The sequence below is a fragment of the Artemia sp. Qi Xiang Cuo genome, chromosome 7, assembly GCF_049724085.1.
Source record: "Artemia sp. Qi Xiang Cuo chromosome 7, ASM4972408v1, whole genome shotgun sequence".
Taxonomy (NCBI): domain Eukaryota; kingdom Metazoa; phylum Arthropoda; class Branchiopoda; order Anostraca; family Artemiidae; genus Artemia; species Artemia sp. Qi Xiang Cuo.
In genome coordinates this window covers 36,148,855-36,168,800 of record NC_142800.1, presented here as the reverse complement: position 1 = coordinate 36,168,800, position 19,946 = coordinate 36,148,855, and the positions used below count along the sequence as shown (strand labels likewise).

The following is a 19,946-nucleotide window of genomic DNA, read 5'->3' as shown; positions in this document are numbered from 1 at the left end:
ATAAATATGTCATTTAGGATGACGTAATTCCCCACAGTTCCCAGGGGAAGGGCTGCAAGTTATGAACTTTGCCCATTGCTTACATATTGTATTGGTTATTGGGAAGTATACAGACACTTTCAGGAAGGATTTTTTCTGGTGCGGGGGGGCTGGACGAGGGGGTTACTCGGGAGAATCATTCCGTGGAGGAAGTTTCTTTGCGGTAAGGGACATTTGTATGAAGGGGGCGCCGGATTTCCGAGCATTATTTAAAAAAACGATCAGAAATTAAATTTAAAAAAAACAAGTTTTTTCAACTGAAAGTAAGAAGCAACAGTAGAACTTAAAATGAACAGAAATTATTACGTATATGAGGGGGCTCTCCCCCAAGTCAATACCTCGCTCTTTACGCTACATTTTTTTTTTAGTGCTTTCAAAAGAGGTATCTATTCTAATTAAACGACCTTTGTGATTCAGGGGTTTGTGAATTAAAAATTTGTTTAACTTTTAACGTAAAGAGCGTGGTATTGTCTAAGCGGAGAACCCCCTCATATACGTAATAACATATACGTAATAAAAAAAAACAATTAAAAAAAAAACAAGCGATACGGCTCAATAGTAATCGAAACTTTTAAAACGGAATTTTGATGTCAATAAATGTATCAAAAGAATGGGCATATAATGCTGATTCTAAATATATAAATTTTATTAAGTGTAGTATTACTCATCAAAGGCTACGAGCCTGAGAAAATTTACCCGATTTTTTAAAGAGGGAGGAAACATCCCCTACAAGTGAAAGAATTTTAATGAAAAACACACCGTCAGATTCAGCGCATCAGAAAATCCTATTACATTGATTTCAAGCTCATATCTACAAACAACTGCAGCTTTGTATGTTTAGACAGAAGAAAAATATACGAATATAGAAGTTAGTTATGTAAGTTAATTTGTAAATTACGTCAGAGTTAAATTTAGAGACAGCCATTTAGCAAAAGAAAAGTAAAATTTTAATGGAAATTTTGTTTACTTATTCAATGACGGTGAGCCAAAATAAAAGCTGCATTAACTAAAAAACGATCATAAATTAAATAAAAAAAACAAGTTTTTTAAACTGAAAGTAAGGAGCGACATTAAAACTTAAAACGAACAGAAATTATGCCGTATATGAAAGGGGCTGTCCCCTCCTCAACGCCTCGCTCTTTACGCTAAAGTTTTGACTCTGTCTCACAACTTTATTTTTAAAACAATAAAAAATTTTAGCGTAAAGTGGGAGGCGTTGAGGAGGGGAAAGCCCCTTTCATATGCGGAATAATTTCTGTTCGTTTTAAGTTTTAATGTCGCTCCTTACGTTCAGTTTAAAAAACTTGTTTTTTTTTATTTAATCTTATTGAGAAATTACGATGGAGGTATATTTTGATTAAATATTTAATATATAGAGGTGATTAGGCTAGGTTAGGCATTTAACATAATGCGTTCTGCGCAGCCTGCTTTCCATAATTATCTGTTGTAGTTTCTATCATTTTGTTTCTAAAAGCATTCTATATTTATCATTATTTTGCGTGTATGTCAGTAGGTTTAACCTAACTTAACTTCTTGGATGGAGTCGGGGAACTTAACAAGTACCAGAATTTGAAGTTTTTAATCTTGAATAATGTTAATAATATTCATATTAAAGCATAAATTAGATTCATGGGAATGTTTATCTTTTGCTAAACCAATCGGGAAAGTTGTACATCTACAACTTCATGATGATATATCCTTTTCACTCATTTTCTGCTGATTTTTAATATACGTTCCTTTCAAACTAAGCACCCGCTAAGTTCAAACTAACCATGTCCCTTAACATTTTTATTCAAAGTACACCAACTTGATTTTAATCCAAAATCAACGGACTTGTTGCATGTGACTCAACTTCATTAAAAAAGGCAGCTCCGGGGTATTCCCTTTGTTTTTCTTTTTTTTAAGCAGCACATAATGGTGAAAGTTCCCACCTAACCTAATTCAAACATTCAAATTTTATTTTTTGGAGTTCTTGGTACTCTAAATATCTGCTCAAATGAGCCCTTCCGTGGTATTCCACGGCCGCTGGTTTGGTATGATTTGGTATTCCACGGCCGCTGGTATTCCACGGCCGATGATTACTGGTGAAAGAGAGGAGTAATTTCTATAGAATAGAATAAAATTCTGCATTTTTACAGATAAAGAAAAACCCTCATCTACAAGGCTTTCTTAGATGTTGAATTTGACGTTGACATTTCGATTGAAATTACCCATAATTCTGCGGTGTATTCCCCCTTTTTTTATGTTGGTCAGTTTCCCAGTTATGATAATAAGTTTGGTCGGTAACTTTAAATATAATCTAAATGAATAGCTTTTAATCTAGACTTTAATCTTTATGACATTTAATTATTTAGAGCCAGCATAAATAGTAGATTTCTTTGATGTGTATCCTCTTTATTAAATTTCTATTCATAAAGTTCCGATATAAAACAAAATTCTGCGTTCGGTTTATAGAAACCGCAATTTTGGCTTGCTGAATTTGAATTCAATATTCGGATCAAACAATTCGCGGTAACGAACTTTTGTGTTGAAGGGAGGGGGAAATAATTTTTCTCTGGTCCCTATAGAAGTGTAAATCCTGCAGTTTTTTTCTTTTTTATCCCTGTTGTCGAACAGGCTTTGCTGCTATATAAACAATAGCACCAACCACCCCCAATATTTGGAACCCTTGTCACTGTTTTAATGGCCCTATCTACATCAACTCCAGCCAATTAAAAAAAGAAGAAAAAGATGAGTGACTTCTTTGAAGGTCTTCTTTGAAATGGGAATTTCCTGGGAGGGTGAAAAGAGAGAGGCTTTTAATAGATTGGGATGGAGGAGGAGCTTGTGTAGCTGTGTTGACCTCAGGCGGCTTGGTGCTGCGGTGATTTTTTAGTAGTAGTAGCAGTAATTGTAAGAGCTTGACTTTGAAAAGTATGCAATGAAAAATGTTTCGTTCAATGGGTTTTGTTTATATTCGAAAAACTTAGTTACTTTGTCAAATAGATTTTATATGTACTAATTTAAGTTGAATAGAAAAAAAAATAATTAAAAAAATAAAATTCTGTAACTTATAAAGACACATTGCTAACATTAATTTGTCTGAATACGTTTTACTACGTTTATACTACGTAAGGAGCGATCCGGCTAAATGGTAACCGAAACTCTAAAAAACGGAATTTTGATACCAATAGACACATCAAAAGAATCGGATTCTAATGCTGGCTTCAAATATATAAGTTTCGTCAAGTTTAGTCTTACCAATCAAAAGTTAAGAGCCTGAGAAAATTTGCCTTATTTTCGAAAAAAAGGGGAAAACACCGCCCAAAAGTCACAAAAATTTAATTAAAATCACATTCAGCGTATCAGAGAACCCTACTGTAGAGATTTCAAGCTCCTATCTGCAAAAATGTGGAATTTTGTATTTTTTGCCAGAAGAAAGATCACGGATGCGTGTTTTTTTTTTCTTCTTCCCAGGAATGATCTTATCGACCCAGTGGTCCTAGAATATCGCGAGAGAGCTCATTCGAACGGAAATTAAAAGTTCTAGTGCCCTTTTTGTGACTAAAATAGTTGGAGGGCAACTAGGCCCCTTCCCACGCTCATTTTTTCCCAAAGTCACTCGATCAAAATTTTGAGATGGCCATTTTGTTCAGCGTAGTCGAAAAATCTAATAACCATGTCTTTGAGGATGACTTAATCCCCCACGGTCCCCAGGGAAAGGACTGCAAGTTGCGAACTTTGCCCATTGTTTATATATAGTATGGATTATAGGGAAGCATACAGACGTTCTAGGGGAATTTTTTTTCTGGTGGTGGTGGGGGGATCGGGGGAGAAGGTTACGTGGGAGGATCTGTCCATGGAAATATTTTTCATGGGGGAAGGGAATTTTCCATGAAGGGGGCGCCGGATTTTCCATTATTAGTTAAAAACGATCAAAAATTAAATAAAAAAAACAAGTTTTTCAACTGAAAGTAAGGAGCAACATTAAAACTTAAAACAAATAAAAATTATTACGTATATGAGGGGGTTCGCCCCCTCGTCAATACATCACTCTTTCGCTAAAGTTTTTTTTAGTACTTTCATAAGAGCTATTTAATCTAATAAAGTCTTTGTGATTCAGTGGTTGTTCTTAAAGAATTGGAACAAAATTCGAACTTTAGCGGAAAGAGCGAGGTGGAAAGAACGAGGGGACGAACGTCCTCATATACGTAATAATTTCTGTTCGTTTTAAGTTTTAATGTTGCTCCTCACTTTCAGTTGAAAAAACTTGTTTTTTTTATATTTAATTGCTAGATAGAAAGGCCTTCATGTATCAGCGGCAGACGCAAGATTTTGGGAAAGAGAGAGTGGTTTAGGTTTTATTTAGCTTGACTGATTCGTAGCTAGAGTTTATTCAGAATGGGATTTATTATAATCAGGAGTTCCAACTTGAAAATACACGTTTGTGGAATTTTCGCAACTTTGATGGCCTTTTCTATTTTTATTGTTTACTATTTCTATTTTTTAGTTTTGTTATAAGTAAATTTGAAAACCGCACGAAAATAAACTTTCCCAATTGAAAGATTCGTAATTTTTTTTTTTTTCTTGAGAAATTTTGGCGCAACATACACCGCCATTTCATGGTGGAGCGCGTCCCGTTTTCTTCACAATTAGAAACCAGAGATACAGTGATGAAGATGAGAGTATAGCTGATAGTGTTGCTGTTAGTAACCCTTTTCAGTATATACAACATTTACAGAACATCGGTGACGGAGGTAGATTAATTAACAAAAGGAAATTATGATAAGCTAATTATGTAAAATGTCTAAAGTGAACTTTGGACTACTGGGTGATATTTGTCGTTATTTGACCTATGCACCTAAGAAAGTAAAGGTGCTTCTAATGAGATAATGTATCTTTAAACTGCCACATCCGTTGTAGTTCAAAACGCATGCTCCATTTTCTGATAATTTCGCATCGGATTGAAGTTACAGATTTTCCAGTTAGCTTGTACATCGTGCATATTTAATTGAAGGCTTTTAAAATAGCCATCATATTCAATATTACTTTTTCATTACTATTTTTTTTAAATAATTGTTTTTGTGTGTTTCTTGTTCTATCTGTGTATAGTTATGCTGCTCTGTATTAAAAAAAAATTCGCATTTATTTTTGCTCCTCAAAAAATAATTTTGGAAGCGCAATGCAACTCTATTATTAGTGTCGAATCGATTTAGTACGATTTAACTCCATCGATTTAGATGGAGCCGAATATCACCTGTATTTCTTTTATCATTATCAATGTTAGTATTTGTTTCTTACTTATTAACCCTTTGTTATGCAATTGTTTAATTTTCTTACTACGGTTTTACTAGGTGTCACTCTTGTGTGATGATTATTAGGCCTTATAAGTAATACTTTCTTGTGTTTAATAGTATATGTTGACAACTTTTTAAGTACAGTCAAATCAATGGTTGAACCGTTTAGTCCTCTTTTTCAAACATATTTTAATATGTCCTTGAAGGACGGTAGTACGATAGCTATTATGCCAATTGAAAGCTTTAATTTAAGCTACCATCTGTTCATTGAAATATAATACAATTCAAATAAACAATAATAAAGTTCAATTTCAGAATTTACCGCAAGAAGGCTCCCCATCCTCTATTACAAGCCCATTATGTTAATTTGATAATATTGTGAGATACAACTGAAAGAAAGAGCAAGAATATTTAAACAAATTGTGTGTTACTCTCATTATTGAAAGGGCAAATTTCTATCTCGTTAAGTATTTTTAGTGTTCGTTTTTAGTGTTGTTTAAGTTTTCAAATAATTTTTACTGTGCAATATTCATACTAGGCTATTATTTATTACCAATAATAAATTATTTCACGATTACTTTATTGCTTACGCTCCATGGCAATAATGGCAGGATTAGTGCACCCCCACTGTAAAACAAGAAAGCCTCAGGGGAAATATTACGTTTAGAAAGGATTAAAAAGAGAGAAAAAAAAATCAACTGAAACTAAGGAGTAACATTAAAACATAAAACGAACAGAAATTCTTCCATGTATGAGTAGGGCTGCTCCTCCCTCAACATTTACGTTAAAGTCTAAAAGATCCTTAAAAATACCTCTCACTCAAATTTAACGGCCCTTGTGTTTAAGCAGGCTTCCTTAAAGGATTCTGACAAAAAGTCAAACTTTAGCGTAAAAGCGATGGTTGAGGAAGGGGAAGCCCCCTCTTATAGGGAATAATTTCTGTTCATTTTGAGTTTTAATGTTGCTGCTCACTTTCAGTTGAAAAACTTGTTTTTTTAATTTAATTTGTGACCATTTTTTAAATCATTCCAGGAAATCACCTTCCTTTCCCCTGCGTAAAATTTACCCTGGATAATTCCCCCGGAAACTATACTCTACACGGAAACTTCTCCCCGTTGAACAACTCCCCCCCCCCCCGCAGAATTTACCTCTCCCCCAAAATATCCGTATGTTTCTTAATAACAAACACTAGTTTATAAATGAACTATGGGCAAATTGCGTAACTTACAGTCCTTTCCCCAGGAAATATGGGGGATCATGTCATCCCCAAAGGCGTAGTTATTGGACCTTACAACCATGCTAAATCAAATAGATATTTCAAAATTTTGATCGATTCTCTTTGGGGAAAAAGGGGCGCTGGAGGGGGGGGGGTAGTTGCCTTCCAATCTTTCTTCTCAGCTAAAAAGAGTGCTGGAACTTTTCATTTCCGTTCAAATGAGCCCTCTCCCGATCTTTTAGGACCATTGGGTCGATACGATCACACCAGGGAAAAAAAAATCAAGGCACAAGGAGTTGTCGTAGAAACTTTGGCGGGGGCTCATTCGATAGGATATTGAAAGTTCTAGTGCCCTTTTTAAGGGTTCAAGAGTGATTAGCATCATTTTCCCTCAAAGACGTCCGACCAAAATCTTGAGCCAGCCATCTTGTTCAGCATAGTTGAAAGGTTTAATGACTGTGACTCTGAAGAAGACGACCCTCCCCCCCTCCACCAACCTTCGGACAAGGGCTTTAAGTTATACATTTCACCCATTGTTTACATGTAGTATTTGTTGTTGGAAAGGGGGGCACGTTTGACCTTATGTGCCAAAAAAGGCCAAGAATATTCGGGTGAAGCTTTCAGGGAATGCTGAGGAAGGTTTTGATCCAAATCAAAACACACTGTGTTCATGCGGGTTGTCATAAGGACGTATCTCAGGAATGCCTTAGAGTGTGGAGTTGGAACTTTCCAAGAATGATGAGGGGATGATCAATTGACCAAAAGGCAATTTGCGCTCGCTACTACCACTTCTACTACTACTACAACTCCTACCACCACCACTACTACTAGTGCTACTACAACTACTATTTCTATTGTGACCACTACTAAGGCTTAGGATATTAAGCTGAAAATTTCAGGAAATGTTGAGGGGAAAGTTGGATTAATAGAAAGAAACTATGCGCGTACCGGTTGTCAAAGGGGCACATCAGCAACATCTTAGGAACGGCTTGGCGTATTAAGTTGCAATTTCAAGGGTATGATGAGAGCGATGTTCAACTGACCAAAAATTTGTTTTACTCCTACTGACCAAAAGGCAGTATGGGCATGCTAATACTGCTACTACTGTTAACTAATACAACAACTACTACAGCTATTACTTCTTTTTTTTACTCCTACTACTACTAAGGCTAAGGTTATGAAGGTGAAAATTTGTGGGAGTATTGAGGGGAAAGTTGAACTTAATCAAAATTCACTTTGTAATGCGGGTTGTCAAAAGGAAATATCTCAGGAATGGCTTAGGGTATTAAGTTGGAACTTTCAGAGAATGATGAAGGGAATGATCAATTGACGAAAAGGCAATATGTGAATGCTACTACTACTACTACAACAACTAATTCTATTGTGACCACTACTAAGACTAAGGGTATTAAGGTGAAAATTTCACGAGATGTTGAGGGGCAGGTTGAACTAAATTAAAGCACATTATGTGCATACAGGTTGTCAAAAGAAGGTATCAGCAATATCTTAGGAACGGCTTAGAGCATTAAGTTGAAACTTCCAGGGCAGGATGATAGGGATGATCAACTGATCAAAATACAATATGTGCACTGCACGCTACTACTGCTACTGTTTTTACTACTACTGCTAATACTACTACTACCGATTCGCCCAGTACTACTACTATGACTACTATTAATTCTAAGGCTAAGGGTATGAAGGTAGACATTTTTGGGAATATTGAACTTTGTGCATGCAGGTTGTCAAAAGGGCGCATCAGCAATATCTTACGAACGACTTGAAATATGAAGTTGAAACCTACAGGGTTTGTTGTGGAGGATGTTAAACTAGCCAAAAAGCAGCTTGTACTACTACATGTTACTACTATTACTTCTACTACTACTAATACTCTTAGAAGTAAAGGTATTAAGGTACATGCAGGCTGCAGGTTGCACTATACATGCACTACGTGCATGCAGGTTGTCAAAAAGACGTGTCAGCAATCTCCCAGGAACTGTTTAGAATATTAAGTTGAAAATTTCAGAAGGTGTTTGGGGGGGGGGATGTTTAAAAAAACAAAAGGTGCTATGTGCATAGTGCTACTAAAGCTACTGCTACTACTATAACTATTGCTACTACTGAAGCAAAGGGAATTATGATGAAGCTTTCAGGGAGTGATTAGGGATGTTAAGCTAAATCAAAACACATTATAAGCAAGTAGATTGTCAGAAGGATGTACCAGCTGTATCTTAGGAGCGGCTTAGAGTATAAAGTTGAAACTTTTAGGGCATGTTGAGGGGGATGTTGAACTAACCAAAAGGCACTTTGCGTATACTGCTGCTACTTTTACTACTACGATTACTATTTCTGAGGTTAAGGGTATGAAAATTAAACTTTCCGGCAGTGTCTAGGAGGATGTTGAACGAAGTCAAAACACATTCCGTGCTTGCAGGTTGTCAAAAGGGCGTATCGACAATATCCCAGATATTCTTTAGGGTATTAAGATGAAATTTTCAGGGTATGCTAAGGGGTATGTTGAACTAACCAAAAGGCACTATGCATGTACTGCTACTACTACTACAACTGGTAATAATAATACTGCTACTACGCATACTATTATAACTGCTACTACGACTGCTACTACTTCTACGACTGCCACTAATACTACGAATACTACTAGTAGTACTACTGAGTCTAAGGGTATTTATTACGAGTAGTATCGTCATAAGGCCTTTAAAGGGACCAATAGCCACTACTCCTTTCTTCCAATGGTTTAAAGGCGCAAGAAGAAGGTTTAACGGCACATTCCTGTTTCCGTAACCAGGTGACGGAATTTTTTTCCAGTTTTGGCGAGATTCCCAGGATTCCAAGTGTTTCAGTATTTTTTTTTTTTATATGATTAATCGGAGTGTGGTGGGGAAATTTAACGAGTAGTAATAATAAATAGTTACTAACCCATCAGTTCTATTATAGGGAACACACCCTCGCGCTTTAAATAGGTTCATAGGAAATTAACATGGGATTTTTAATGGTCAAATAAGAAAATTAACATGGGGCTCCTACGGGAGCCCAAAGACGTCACGACACACCCTTTCGCTTTAACTAGCTTCATAGGAAATTAACATGAGATTCTAAATGATCAGAAAGGAAAATTAACATGGGATCCCTATGAGAGCCCTCTGACGTCAGGTCGCACCCTTGTGCTTTAAATAGGTCCCTTGAAAAACAGAAGCCCCATATAGTTGTCTATTGATTTTCCTGTAAGACAGCCAGGTATTCCCCTAACAAGCCTCCATATAGGAGTCTATTGATTTCCCTAGAAGACACCCAGGGGATCCAATATTTCTTCAGTATTAAAAACCTTAGACAGAATTTTGTGACGTCCTAGAAAATATTTTATTAATCGTGAGTCAGTTTCTTCCTGGAAGTGAGACAGTCGACATCGAAAAACGTTTTACATATGCCCCTTATGCTTGTATACATTGGGCAGCTGGACGTCCTGTGGGAATTGTACTTTTACTGATGAATATAATGAAAAGTGTAGATTATGCAATCCATGTAAATTGCATAAAGGATATACTCTGCAAATTAAAGACTGTAATTCGTGCATTGAAGAGATTTGTGACTCTCATAATAGAGGATTCTTATGCTCCAATTGTCACTATTATAAATGTGATCAATGGGAAAATATTTGCCCTGGCATGATTGCAAAAAACCCTAAACGTGAGTTCAGTTTATTTTTAAGAGAATGTTATCGTCGCGGCTTTAAATTGTTTTGGGGAAAAGAACCTGGTCTATGCTTCAATTGCTGGAATAATAAAAGAGTCAGGTTTTTACCACATCGCTGTGAAGATACAAGCTACTTTGATTATAAACCTACATACTTTTATTTGACTGTTACAGAAAGTGATTCTTCTTATGGGAATTTTGGATGTGACATTGCTTCAGATAAGTAAATTGAAACAAGTGAATTTTATAATATAAATCAAAATAGTATTATTGACTTTACAAAGAGATATAATAAAAATGAAGTTACATTATATTGTAGGATATGTGACACTGACTTTGCTTTCCAAGATAAGTACAAGTTAAATCCTGACGAGCTGCTGCCACTTATCGTTTCTGGTGATTACCTATACGTAGAAGAAGAAATCTAAAAGGACACAGTGTTTTGTACATACAAATTTTATTAATAAATATATCTACATACATTTTTAAAGCATTTCACTCTTAGGGCACCGAAATCAATATTATAGAGGTAATAAAGAGTATTTTCAACTAGAAAGTCGTTCAATCGAGGATTTTCGCCATAAATGTTGAGGAATTAACTATAATTATGCCCGCAACATCGGAAAATAAAATATAAAAGTGCATGAAAGCCATAGCTTTTCGTTGATGAATCTTGTACCTGCTTCCGATTTTGAATAATAGATTTTCCACTTTGCTCAAGAAAATTTTTAATGTGAGGCGTGTAGAATATATACGGTAGGCAAAGAGGATCGAAAAATTATAAATTGCTTCTTGTTTGAAAGATACAGAACCAATGCCTCGTCTTTACAGTTGATGGACTGCTATTAACAATGATAAGGGTATTATCAATATGTTGAATATGCTCCAGGAAATCCGAAGGTATGCAATAGGATTTGTATTTGGACATGTAGGGATCCATATTAAATGCATTGATTATTTGATCCATGTTCATGGCGCCAAGTCTAATAGAACACTGGCATCAGGGGTAATTTCGTAATAGGTTTCCAATTGATTTAACGAGATTAATGCAATACTTTCCTCTAGTTGCTCCTCAAAGGTAAACACTAAACGTACATTACGCTTCCGGACAATACTCATATCTTGAGTACCGGACAAATCTAATACAATGATACCATGAGTTTTCGCCAAAAAAATTTCGGTTATATCATTTTCGAATAATTGTGAATCTCGATATAGGGACTGCATTGTCAATTCATAGAGGGTAGATGTAGGATTTATAGAGGGTAGATACATAGACTAGGATTTATCAAAGGATAGATTGTAGAGCAGAATTTCCTTTACTTTACATAAAAGCGATGAAGTCCAAACAGTTCAAATTTATGTGGGGAATTTGTCCATGATCCAACAGCGCTAGTACTTACAAAATTCAATGCCAATTTTGAATGAATTTCGGTACGAGCGGAAATTCTTCTATTGATAGCATGACACAAATCATTCATTCTCCCATACTCCTAGTACTATAATGTGACAAAAGAATATTCATGTGAATTGACCTTTTCAGTCTGTTAACCGTTAACGAGTGGCCAAACATGTGGCCTAATTGTTATATCATATGTGCAATCCTTTATTAAGATATCGTATGTATTTTGAGAATATAATCTTCAAGAGCAAGTTCATACCTTCCCTCAAATTTAATGGTAGGGGAAAGTTTTGTCCAAAAATCGCTCGTTTTATTCAAATCGTCATGAAGAGTCAGAAACATTGGACATGAATGTCAATCTCATCTTCAATCTAATCTAGTCAATCTTCAATCTAAGCATTATTCGCTTTAATATCTATTTATTCATTTGTATTATTACTTGTTGTATATGTTTTGCTATGATTGTTTATTTATTATCTGTTCATTTTGGGTTTCATTTATTCTTTAATAGTAATTTCTGGTCATTTTGAGTTTGAATTTTAAAAGGTATTTTATCTGCTAAGCTTAAGTTTAAAATCATCTTTACTTTTCTTTGAAAAACATATTTTCCGGAATTTTTTTTAAATTAATTTTTGTTCGCTTTTGATTGCAGAAACTTTCAAGTTTAAAAAATTCCTTGTTTCAAAATCAAGCTTAAAAAAAAATTAAATATTCATCAAAGTATCAAAACTGGGATCAAAGTAACAATATCAAAGTGAAAAAATAGGTTTGTGTCAACCTCGGAGTTTTTATTATCTGATATTTGAACTATTTTTAACAAAATGGCTATCTCAAAATTTTTATCGGATGGGTTTTGGGAAAAAAGGTCGTGGGGGGGCTAATTGCCCTTCGGTCTCTTTTGACTCTTTAAAACTGAACTATAACTTTCTATTTTCAATCAAATAAGTTGTCTCTGAAGTTTATACGAGCATCCCTTCTATAAGAACCATATATACCCCCAGAATATAACTTACAACGCCTGTCCCTGGGGGGTTGTGTCGACCCCGGAATTTTAATATCTAATTTTTGAACTGTTTTAACAAAATAGTCACCTCAAATTTTTATTAGATGGATAAAACCATCCGATAAAAATTTGAGGCCCCTCCCGCCCTCCCGCGTGGAGGATGGGAGGGGCTAGTTGCCCTTCGATCTGTTTTACTCTGAGAAAATGGACAAAAAAGCTTGATTTCCATTCAAATGAACCCTCTCTGAAGTTTATACGAGTCCCTTTTAATATGAACCATATACGGCCCCAGGACATAGCTTACAATTCCTGCTCCTTGTGCCCTCGTGGGTTGGGTCGATACCGGTTTTTTTTATCTGACCTTTGAATTATTTAAAAAAATGGCTATCTCAAAACTTGTATCGGATAAGGGTTTGGGGAAAAAAGGCGTTGGGGGGCTAGGGGCCCTCCAATCTCTTTTGACTCTTAAAAATTGAACTAGAACTTTCAATTTCCATTCAAATTAGCCCTCTCTGAAGTTTATACGAGCATCCCTTCCATAAGAAGCAAATATGCCACCAAGGTATAACTTGCAATGCCTGCCCCTGGCCCATGGGCGGAAGTGTCGACTCCAGTTTTTTATCTGACCTTTGAACTATTTTAAAAAAACGACCATCTTAAAATTTTTATCGCATGCATTTGGGGTAAAGGGGCATGTGGGATAGTTGCCCTCTGATATCTTTTTACTCTCAAAAACTGAACTAGAACTTTCAATTTCCATTCAAATGAGCCTATATGATAACCATCTGGAACCAAACTCCTACACAAAGATAAAAAAAAACTAAGTCTGAAAAGCTCAAACATTCAGTTAACTATCCTAATTCATAACTTCAGACAAGACAAGCAATAAAACATCAAAGTAAACATCTCATGTGATAACCATCTGGAACCAAACACCCACATAAAGATAAAAACCTAAGTATGAAAAGCTCAAACAGTCAGTAAACTATTCTAATTCATAATTGCAGACAAGACAAATAATAAAATATCAAAGTAAACATTTCATATGATAACCATCTGGAACCAAACACCTACACAAAGATAAAAGCCGAAGTCTGAAAAGCTAAAACAGACAGTTGACTATTCTAATTCATAGCTTTAGACAAGACAAAAAACAAAAGATCAACGTAAACATCTCGTATGATAACCATCTGGAACCAAAGACAAAAAGATAAAAACCTAAGTCTGGATAGCTCGAATAGTCAATTAACTACTCTAATTCATAACTTCAGACAAGACAAAACAATAAAATATCAAAATAAACATAAACATTTGGAACCAAACACCCTAACAAAGATAAAGGTCTAAGTCTGAAAAGCTCAAACAGTCAGTTAACTATTCTAATTCATAACTTCATACAGGAGAAACAATAAAATATCAAAGTAAACATCGCATATGATAACCATCTGGAACCCACCGCTCACAAAAAGATAAAAATCTAAGTCTGAAAAGCTCGAACAGTCAGTTAACAACTCTGATTCATAAATTAAGACAAGACAAATAATAAAAAAATCAATGTAAACGTCTCATATGATAACCATCTGGAACCAAATACTCACACAAAGATAAGAACCTAATCCTGAACAAGCTCAAACAGTCAGTTAACTATTCTAATACATAAATTCAGACAAGACAAACAAAAAAATTATCCTTTTTTTTCGACGTAACACCTTTAAATTAGGTGTTGTTTTCTTAGACCACACTGCCGTTCTAAGACGAACAAAAAAACTTTCAAATGGGGATAAGTCTATTTATTTAGACAGTGAAAAAACAGGTACAAAAGTCCAGATATTTCGGTCACATATACAGCGACTGTCTTCAGTGGAAATACTGAAGACGGTCGCGGTATATGTGACCGAAATATCTGGACTTTTGTACCTATTTTTTCACTGTCTAAATAAATGGATTTATCCCCATTTGAAAGTTTATTTGTTCGTTAAAAAAATTATCAAAATAAACATCTCATATAATAACCATCTGGAACCAAACACCCACACAAAGATAAAAGGCTAAGTCCGAAAAGCTCGAACAGTCAGTTAACTATTCTAATTCATAACTTCAGACAAGACAAACAATAAAATATCAAAGTAAACATCTCATAAAAAGCCTAAATCTGAAAAGTTCAAACAGTCAGTTAACTATTCTAATCGAGAACTTCAGACAAAACAAACAATAAAATATCAAAGTAAACATCTCATAAAAAGCCTAAATCTGAAAAGTTCAAACAGTCAGTTAACTATTCTAATCCAGAACTTCAGACAAGACAAACAATAAAATATAAAAGCAAATGTCTCATATGATAGCCATCTAGGACCAAACACCCACATAAGGATAAAAACATAAGTAGGAAAAGCTCAAACAGTCAGTTAAGTATTCTAATTCATAACTTCAGACAAGACAAACAATAAAATATCAATATAAATATCTCACATGATAACCATCTGCAACCAAACACCCACACAAGGATAAAAGCCTAAGTCTGAAAAGCTCAAACAGTCATTTAACTATTCTAATTCATTACTTCAGACAAGACAAACAATAAAGAATCAAAGTAAACATCTCATATGATAACCATTTGGAGCCATATACCCACAAAACGATAAAAACCTAAGCCTGAAAAGCTCAAACAGTCAGTTAACTATTCTAATTCATAACTTCAGAGAAGCTCAAACAGTCATTTAACTATTCTAATTCATTACTTCAGACAAGACAAACAATAAAAAATCAAAGTAAACATCTCATATGATAACCATTTGGAGCCATATACCCACAAAACGATAAAAACCTAAGCCTGAAAAGCTCAAACAGTCAGTTAACTATTCTAATTCATAACTTCAGAGAAGACAAACAACAAAAGATCAAAGTAAAAATCTCATATGATAACCATCTGGAATCAAACACTGACACAAAGATAAGAACCTAAGTCTGGATAGCTCGAACAGTCAGTTAACTACTCTAATTCATAACTTGAGACAAGGCAAAACAATTTCAATATCAAAGTAAACATCTCATATGATAACCATCTGGAAGCAAACACCCTCACAAAGATAAAAGCCTAAGTCTGAAAATCTCAAACAGTCACTTAACTATTCTGATTCGTAACTTTAGACAAGATAAAACAATAAAATATTAAAGTAAGCATCTCATATGATAACTATCTGGAACCAAACACCCACACAAAGATAAAAGCCTAAGTCTGAAAAGCTCAAACAGTCAGTTACCTATTCTAATACATAACTTCAGACAAGATAAACAGCGAAAGATCAAAGGAAACATCTCCTATGATAACCATATGGAACAAAACACTGACAAAAAGATAAAAACCTAAGTCTCGATAGCTTGAACAGTCAGTTAACTACTCTAATTCATAACTTCAGACAAGATAAAACAATAAAATATCAAAGTAATACATCTCATATGATAACCATCTGGAACCAAACACCCTCACAAAGATAAAGGCCTAAGTCTGAAAAGCTCAAACAGTCGGTTAACTATTCTAATTCATAACTTCAGAGAAGACAAACAACGAAAGATCAAAGTAAAAATCTCATATGATAACCATCTGGAACCAAACACTGACACAAAGATAAGAACCTAAGTCTGGATACCTCGAACAGTCAGTTAACAACTCTAATTCATAACTTGAGACAAGGCAAAATAATACAATATCAAAGTAAACATCTCATATGATAACCATCTGGAAGCAAACACCCTCACAAAGATAAAAGCCTAAATCTGAAAATCTCAAACAGTCAGTTAACTATTCTAATTCGTAACTTTAGACAAGATAAAACAATAAAATATTAAAGTAAGCATCTCATATGATAACTATCTCGAACCAAACACCCACACAAAGATAAAAGCCTAAGTCTGAAAAGCTCAAACAGTCAGTTACCTATTCTAATACATAACTTCAGACAAGATAAACAGCGAAAGATCAAAGGAAACATCTCCTATGATAACCATATGGAACAAAACACTGACAAAAAGATAAAAACCTAAGTCTCGATAGCTTGAACAGTCAATTAACTACTCTAATTCATAACTTCAGACAAGATAAAACAATAAAATATCAAAGTAATACATCTCATATGATAACCATCTGGAACCAAACACCCTCACAAAGATAAAGGCCTAAGTCTGAAAAGCTCAAACAGTCGGTTAACTATTCTAATTCATAACTTCAGACAAGACAAAAAATAAAATATCAAAGTCAACATCTCATATGATAACTATCAGGAACCAAACACTCACAAAAAGATAAAAACCTAAGTCTGGAAAGCTCGACCAGTCAGTTAACTATTCTAATTCTTAACTTCAGACAAGACAAACAATAAAAAATCTCAAAGTAAACATCTCATATAATAATCACCTGGAACCAAACACCCACACAACGATAAAAGCCTGAAAAGGTCGAACAGTCAGTTAACTATTCTAATTCATAACTTCAGACAAGACAAACAATAAAATATCAAAGTAAACATCTCATAAAAAGCCTAAGTCTGAAAAGTTCAAATAGTAAGTTAACTATTCTAATTCAGAACTTAAGACAAGACAGACTATAAAGTATCAAAGTAAACGCCTCATATGATAACCATCTGGAACCAAACACCCACACAAAGATAAAAACCTAAGTATGAAAAGCTCAGACACTCCGGTAACTATTCTAATCTAGAACTTCAGACAAAACAAACAATAAAATATCAAAATAAACATCTCATAAAAAGCCTAAGTCTGAAAAGTTCAAATAGTAAGTTAACTATTCTAATTCAGAACTTAAGACAAGACAGACTATAAAGTATCAAAGTAAACGCCTCATATGATAACCATCTGGAACCAAACACCCACACAAAGATAAAAACCTAAGTATGAAAAGCTCAGACACTCCGGTAACTATTCTAATTCATAACTTCAGACAAGACAAACATAAAATATCAATATAAATATCTCATATAATAACCATCTGGAACTTAACATCCACACAAAAATAAAAACCTAAGTCTGAAAAGCTCAAACAGTCAGTTAACTATTCTAATTCATAACTTAAGACGAGACAAATAATAAAATATCAGAGTAAACATATCATATGATAACCATCGGGAACCAAAGACCCACAAAGCGAAAAAAGCCTAATGATTCGTTTACACATTGCGGAAATCCATGCGGATATCCGTCTGTTTCTGTTCAAACTGTGGCTAAAATAACGCTGCATGTTAAGGCAAAGATTTCAAATTATTGCAACAGCGTGACCTAGAGTCAAAGGGGTGAAAGGACTTATTGGTAGCCATATGGTGGATATCCCCTGTGGCTATCATCAAAACATCAAGAAGGGTATTATGTTCTTACCCTCTTCTGAAAGCTGTTGAGCAATAGAGAGCCAAATGACTCCGTTTTTCTTAGTTTTCTCATAGCCTGGGCGCGCAGGATCATACAAGCTGGCGTAGCCTTGAACCAAAGTTATAAGATAGTGTAGTCTTTGATAATCCATACTCAATGTTCTATTTATTTAAAAACCTTGCCAAGATTCTGTCGTGATTTGACCAAAACGTTGCGGAAAGCTAGAGATTTTTTTTAGCACGAAAACGGACGGAATTTCCGCATGGATTGTTAAATCCGCATGAATTTCCGCAATGTGTAGACGAACCATAAGTCTGAAAAGCTCAAACAGTCAGTTAACTATTCTAATTCATAACTTCAGACAAGACGATACAATAAAATGGAAGAAAAAATTTAATGTTGTTGATATTGTTCGAATCAATCGAACAAGAAATATTTTTGAAAAGGAGAATTACTTGTGATCCACTGAACTTTTTATAGTGTGAAAAGTCTTGGACACTAAATCTATAACGTACCGTCTTCGTGATATGAAAGATGATGTGATTCTTGGCGGTTTATATGATTTTGAATTGCAGAAAGTTGGAAATAGTGGATTTTACCAAATTGAAAGGGTATTAAAGACTCGCACTCGCAAGGGTAAACGACAGTTGCTTGTTCATTGGCTAGGTTACAACTCTGATTTTGATTCGTTGATACCCGCTGAAGACGTTCATAATGTCTGAAGGTTTTTATGTGACATTCATGTCCAATGTTTCTGATCCTCTTTATGTCGATTTGAATAAAAGGAGCGATTTTTCGACAAAATTTTCAACCTGCCATTAAATTTGAGGGAAGGTATGAAGTTATTCTTGTAGATTGTATTCTCAAAAATATATATGATATCTTAAGAAGAGATTGTAAATATGATATAAAAATTAGACTACATGATTGGCCACTTATTAGTGATCAACAGATTGAAAAGATCAATTGATATGAATATCCCTTTGTCACATTATCATACAAGGAGTTTGGGAGTATGAATGATTCGTTTCGTGCTATCAAAAGAAAAATATCCGATCGTAAAAATGGTGCCTTTCAGTTCAACTATTCAATTGAAGAAGGCAAAATCTACATTAGTTCACCCATTGACAACGAAAATGTTATTTTCATCGATAATCTAAGAGATGTTCTTGGTTTTCAACATATTTTTCTCAATGGTAAAAGTGCTGGAAGCGCTAGTAGCATGGGTCGTGTCATTTCCGCAGAGTACCCACTCGCCATCTCATCTGACAATTCTATATTTCTTTATGCATCCTTTGTCGAGAGATCAAGAGTCGGTAATACAAGTTTCCCCCTCCTACGTGTTATTGAACGGAAAAACTCTAAGGACCATATTCACCACTACAATATAAAGGACCTTCAATGCATTCCTGTCAACACTTTGTATTTGGAACTCTGTCAGTTAACATTCAGAAGTGAATTGGGTGATCCTCTAGCAATAACACAAAGTTTGGCTGTAATTACATTTTCGACGCATTGAGTGAGATGGCTGATAGAACTCATTTTGTCTGTCCTGATATTGATTGCTATGTTGGTACTCTTGGACCACGACAGTTGGGTCGTGGAATGGACTATTACAGGGGTCGTTTATCAATGTCCTGTTACGGTCTCGGCTATTAGTTTGCTAATCTGTTTCGCTCTGCACTACCCTGGCTAAAAAAAATATTGCACTGGATGCTGCGGATTTTGCGTCCTCTACGCTACATGATTTGGGCTCTGGGAAGGATTTTAAATAAAATGTTTCACAAAATCTTAGGTCGATCACGGGTGAAATCACAACAAAGCGGAAAAGGTTTAAAAAGAGTGCGAAAGACCTCGTCACTCATCAGTCTCGACCCAGCCCAGAAGCGTAAAGCATCAAAAAAGAAAATACAAAGATCGAAAAAG

At 34.9% G+C, this 19,946-nt stretch overlaps 1 protein-coding gene across 1 annotated transcript in view; it reads left to right on the top strand.

Annotated features, from left to right (window-relative positions):
- The window catches only part of LOC148950217 (uncharacterized), a 36,325-nt gene extending 16,646 nt beyond the window's left edge, over positions 1-19,679 (top strand). Inside the window, exon 4 of the mRNA XM_089091805.1 lies at positions 19,496-19,679. Coding sequence (XP_088947931.1) covers positions 19,496-19,679 — 184 coding nt within the window. The remainder of the gene's footprint in view (positions 1-19,495) is intronic.
- Positions 19,680-19,946: the final 267 nt, after the last annotated feature.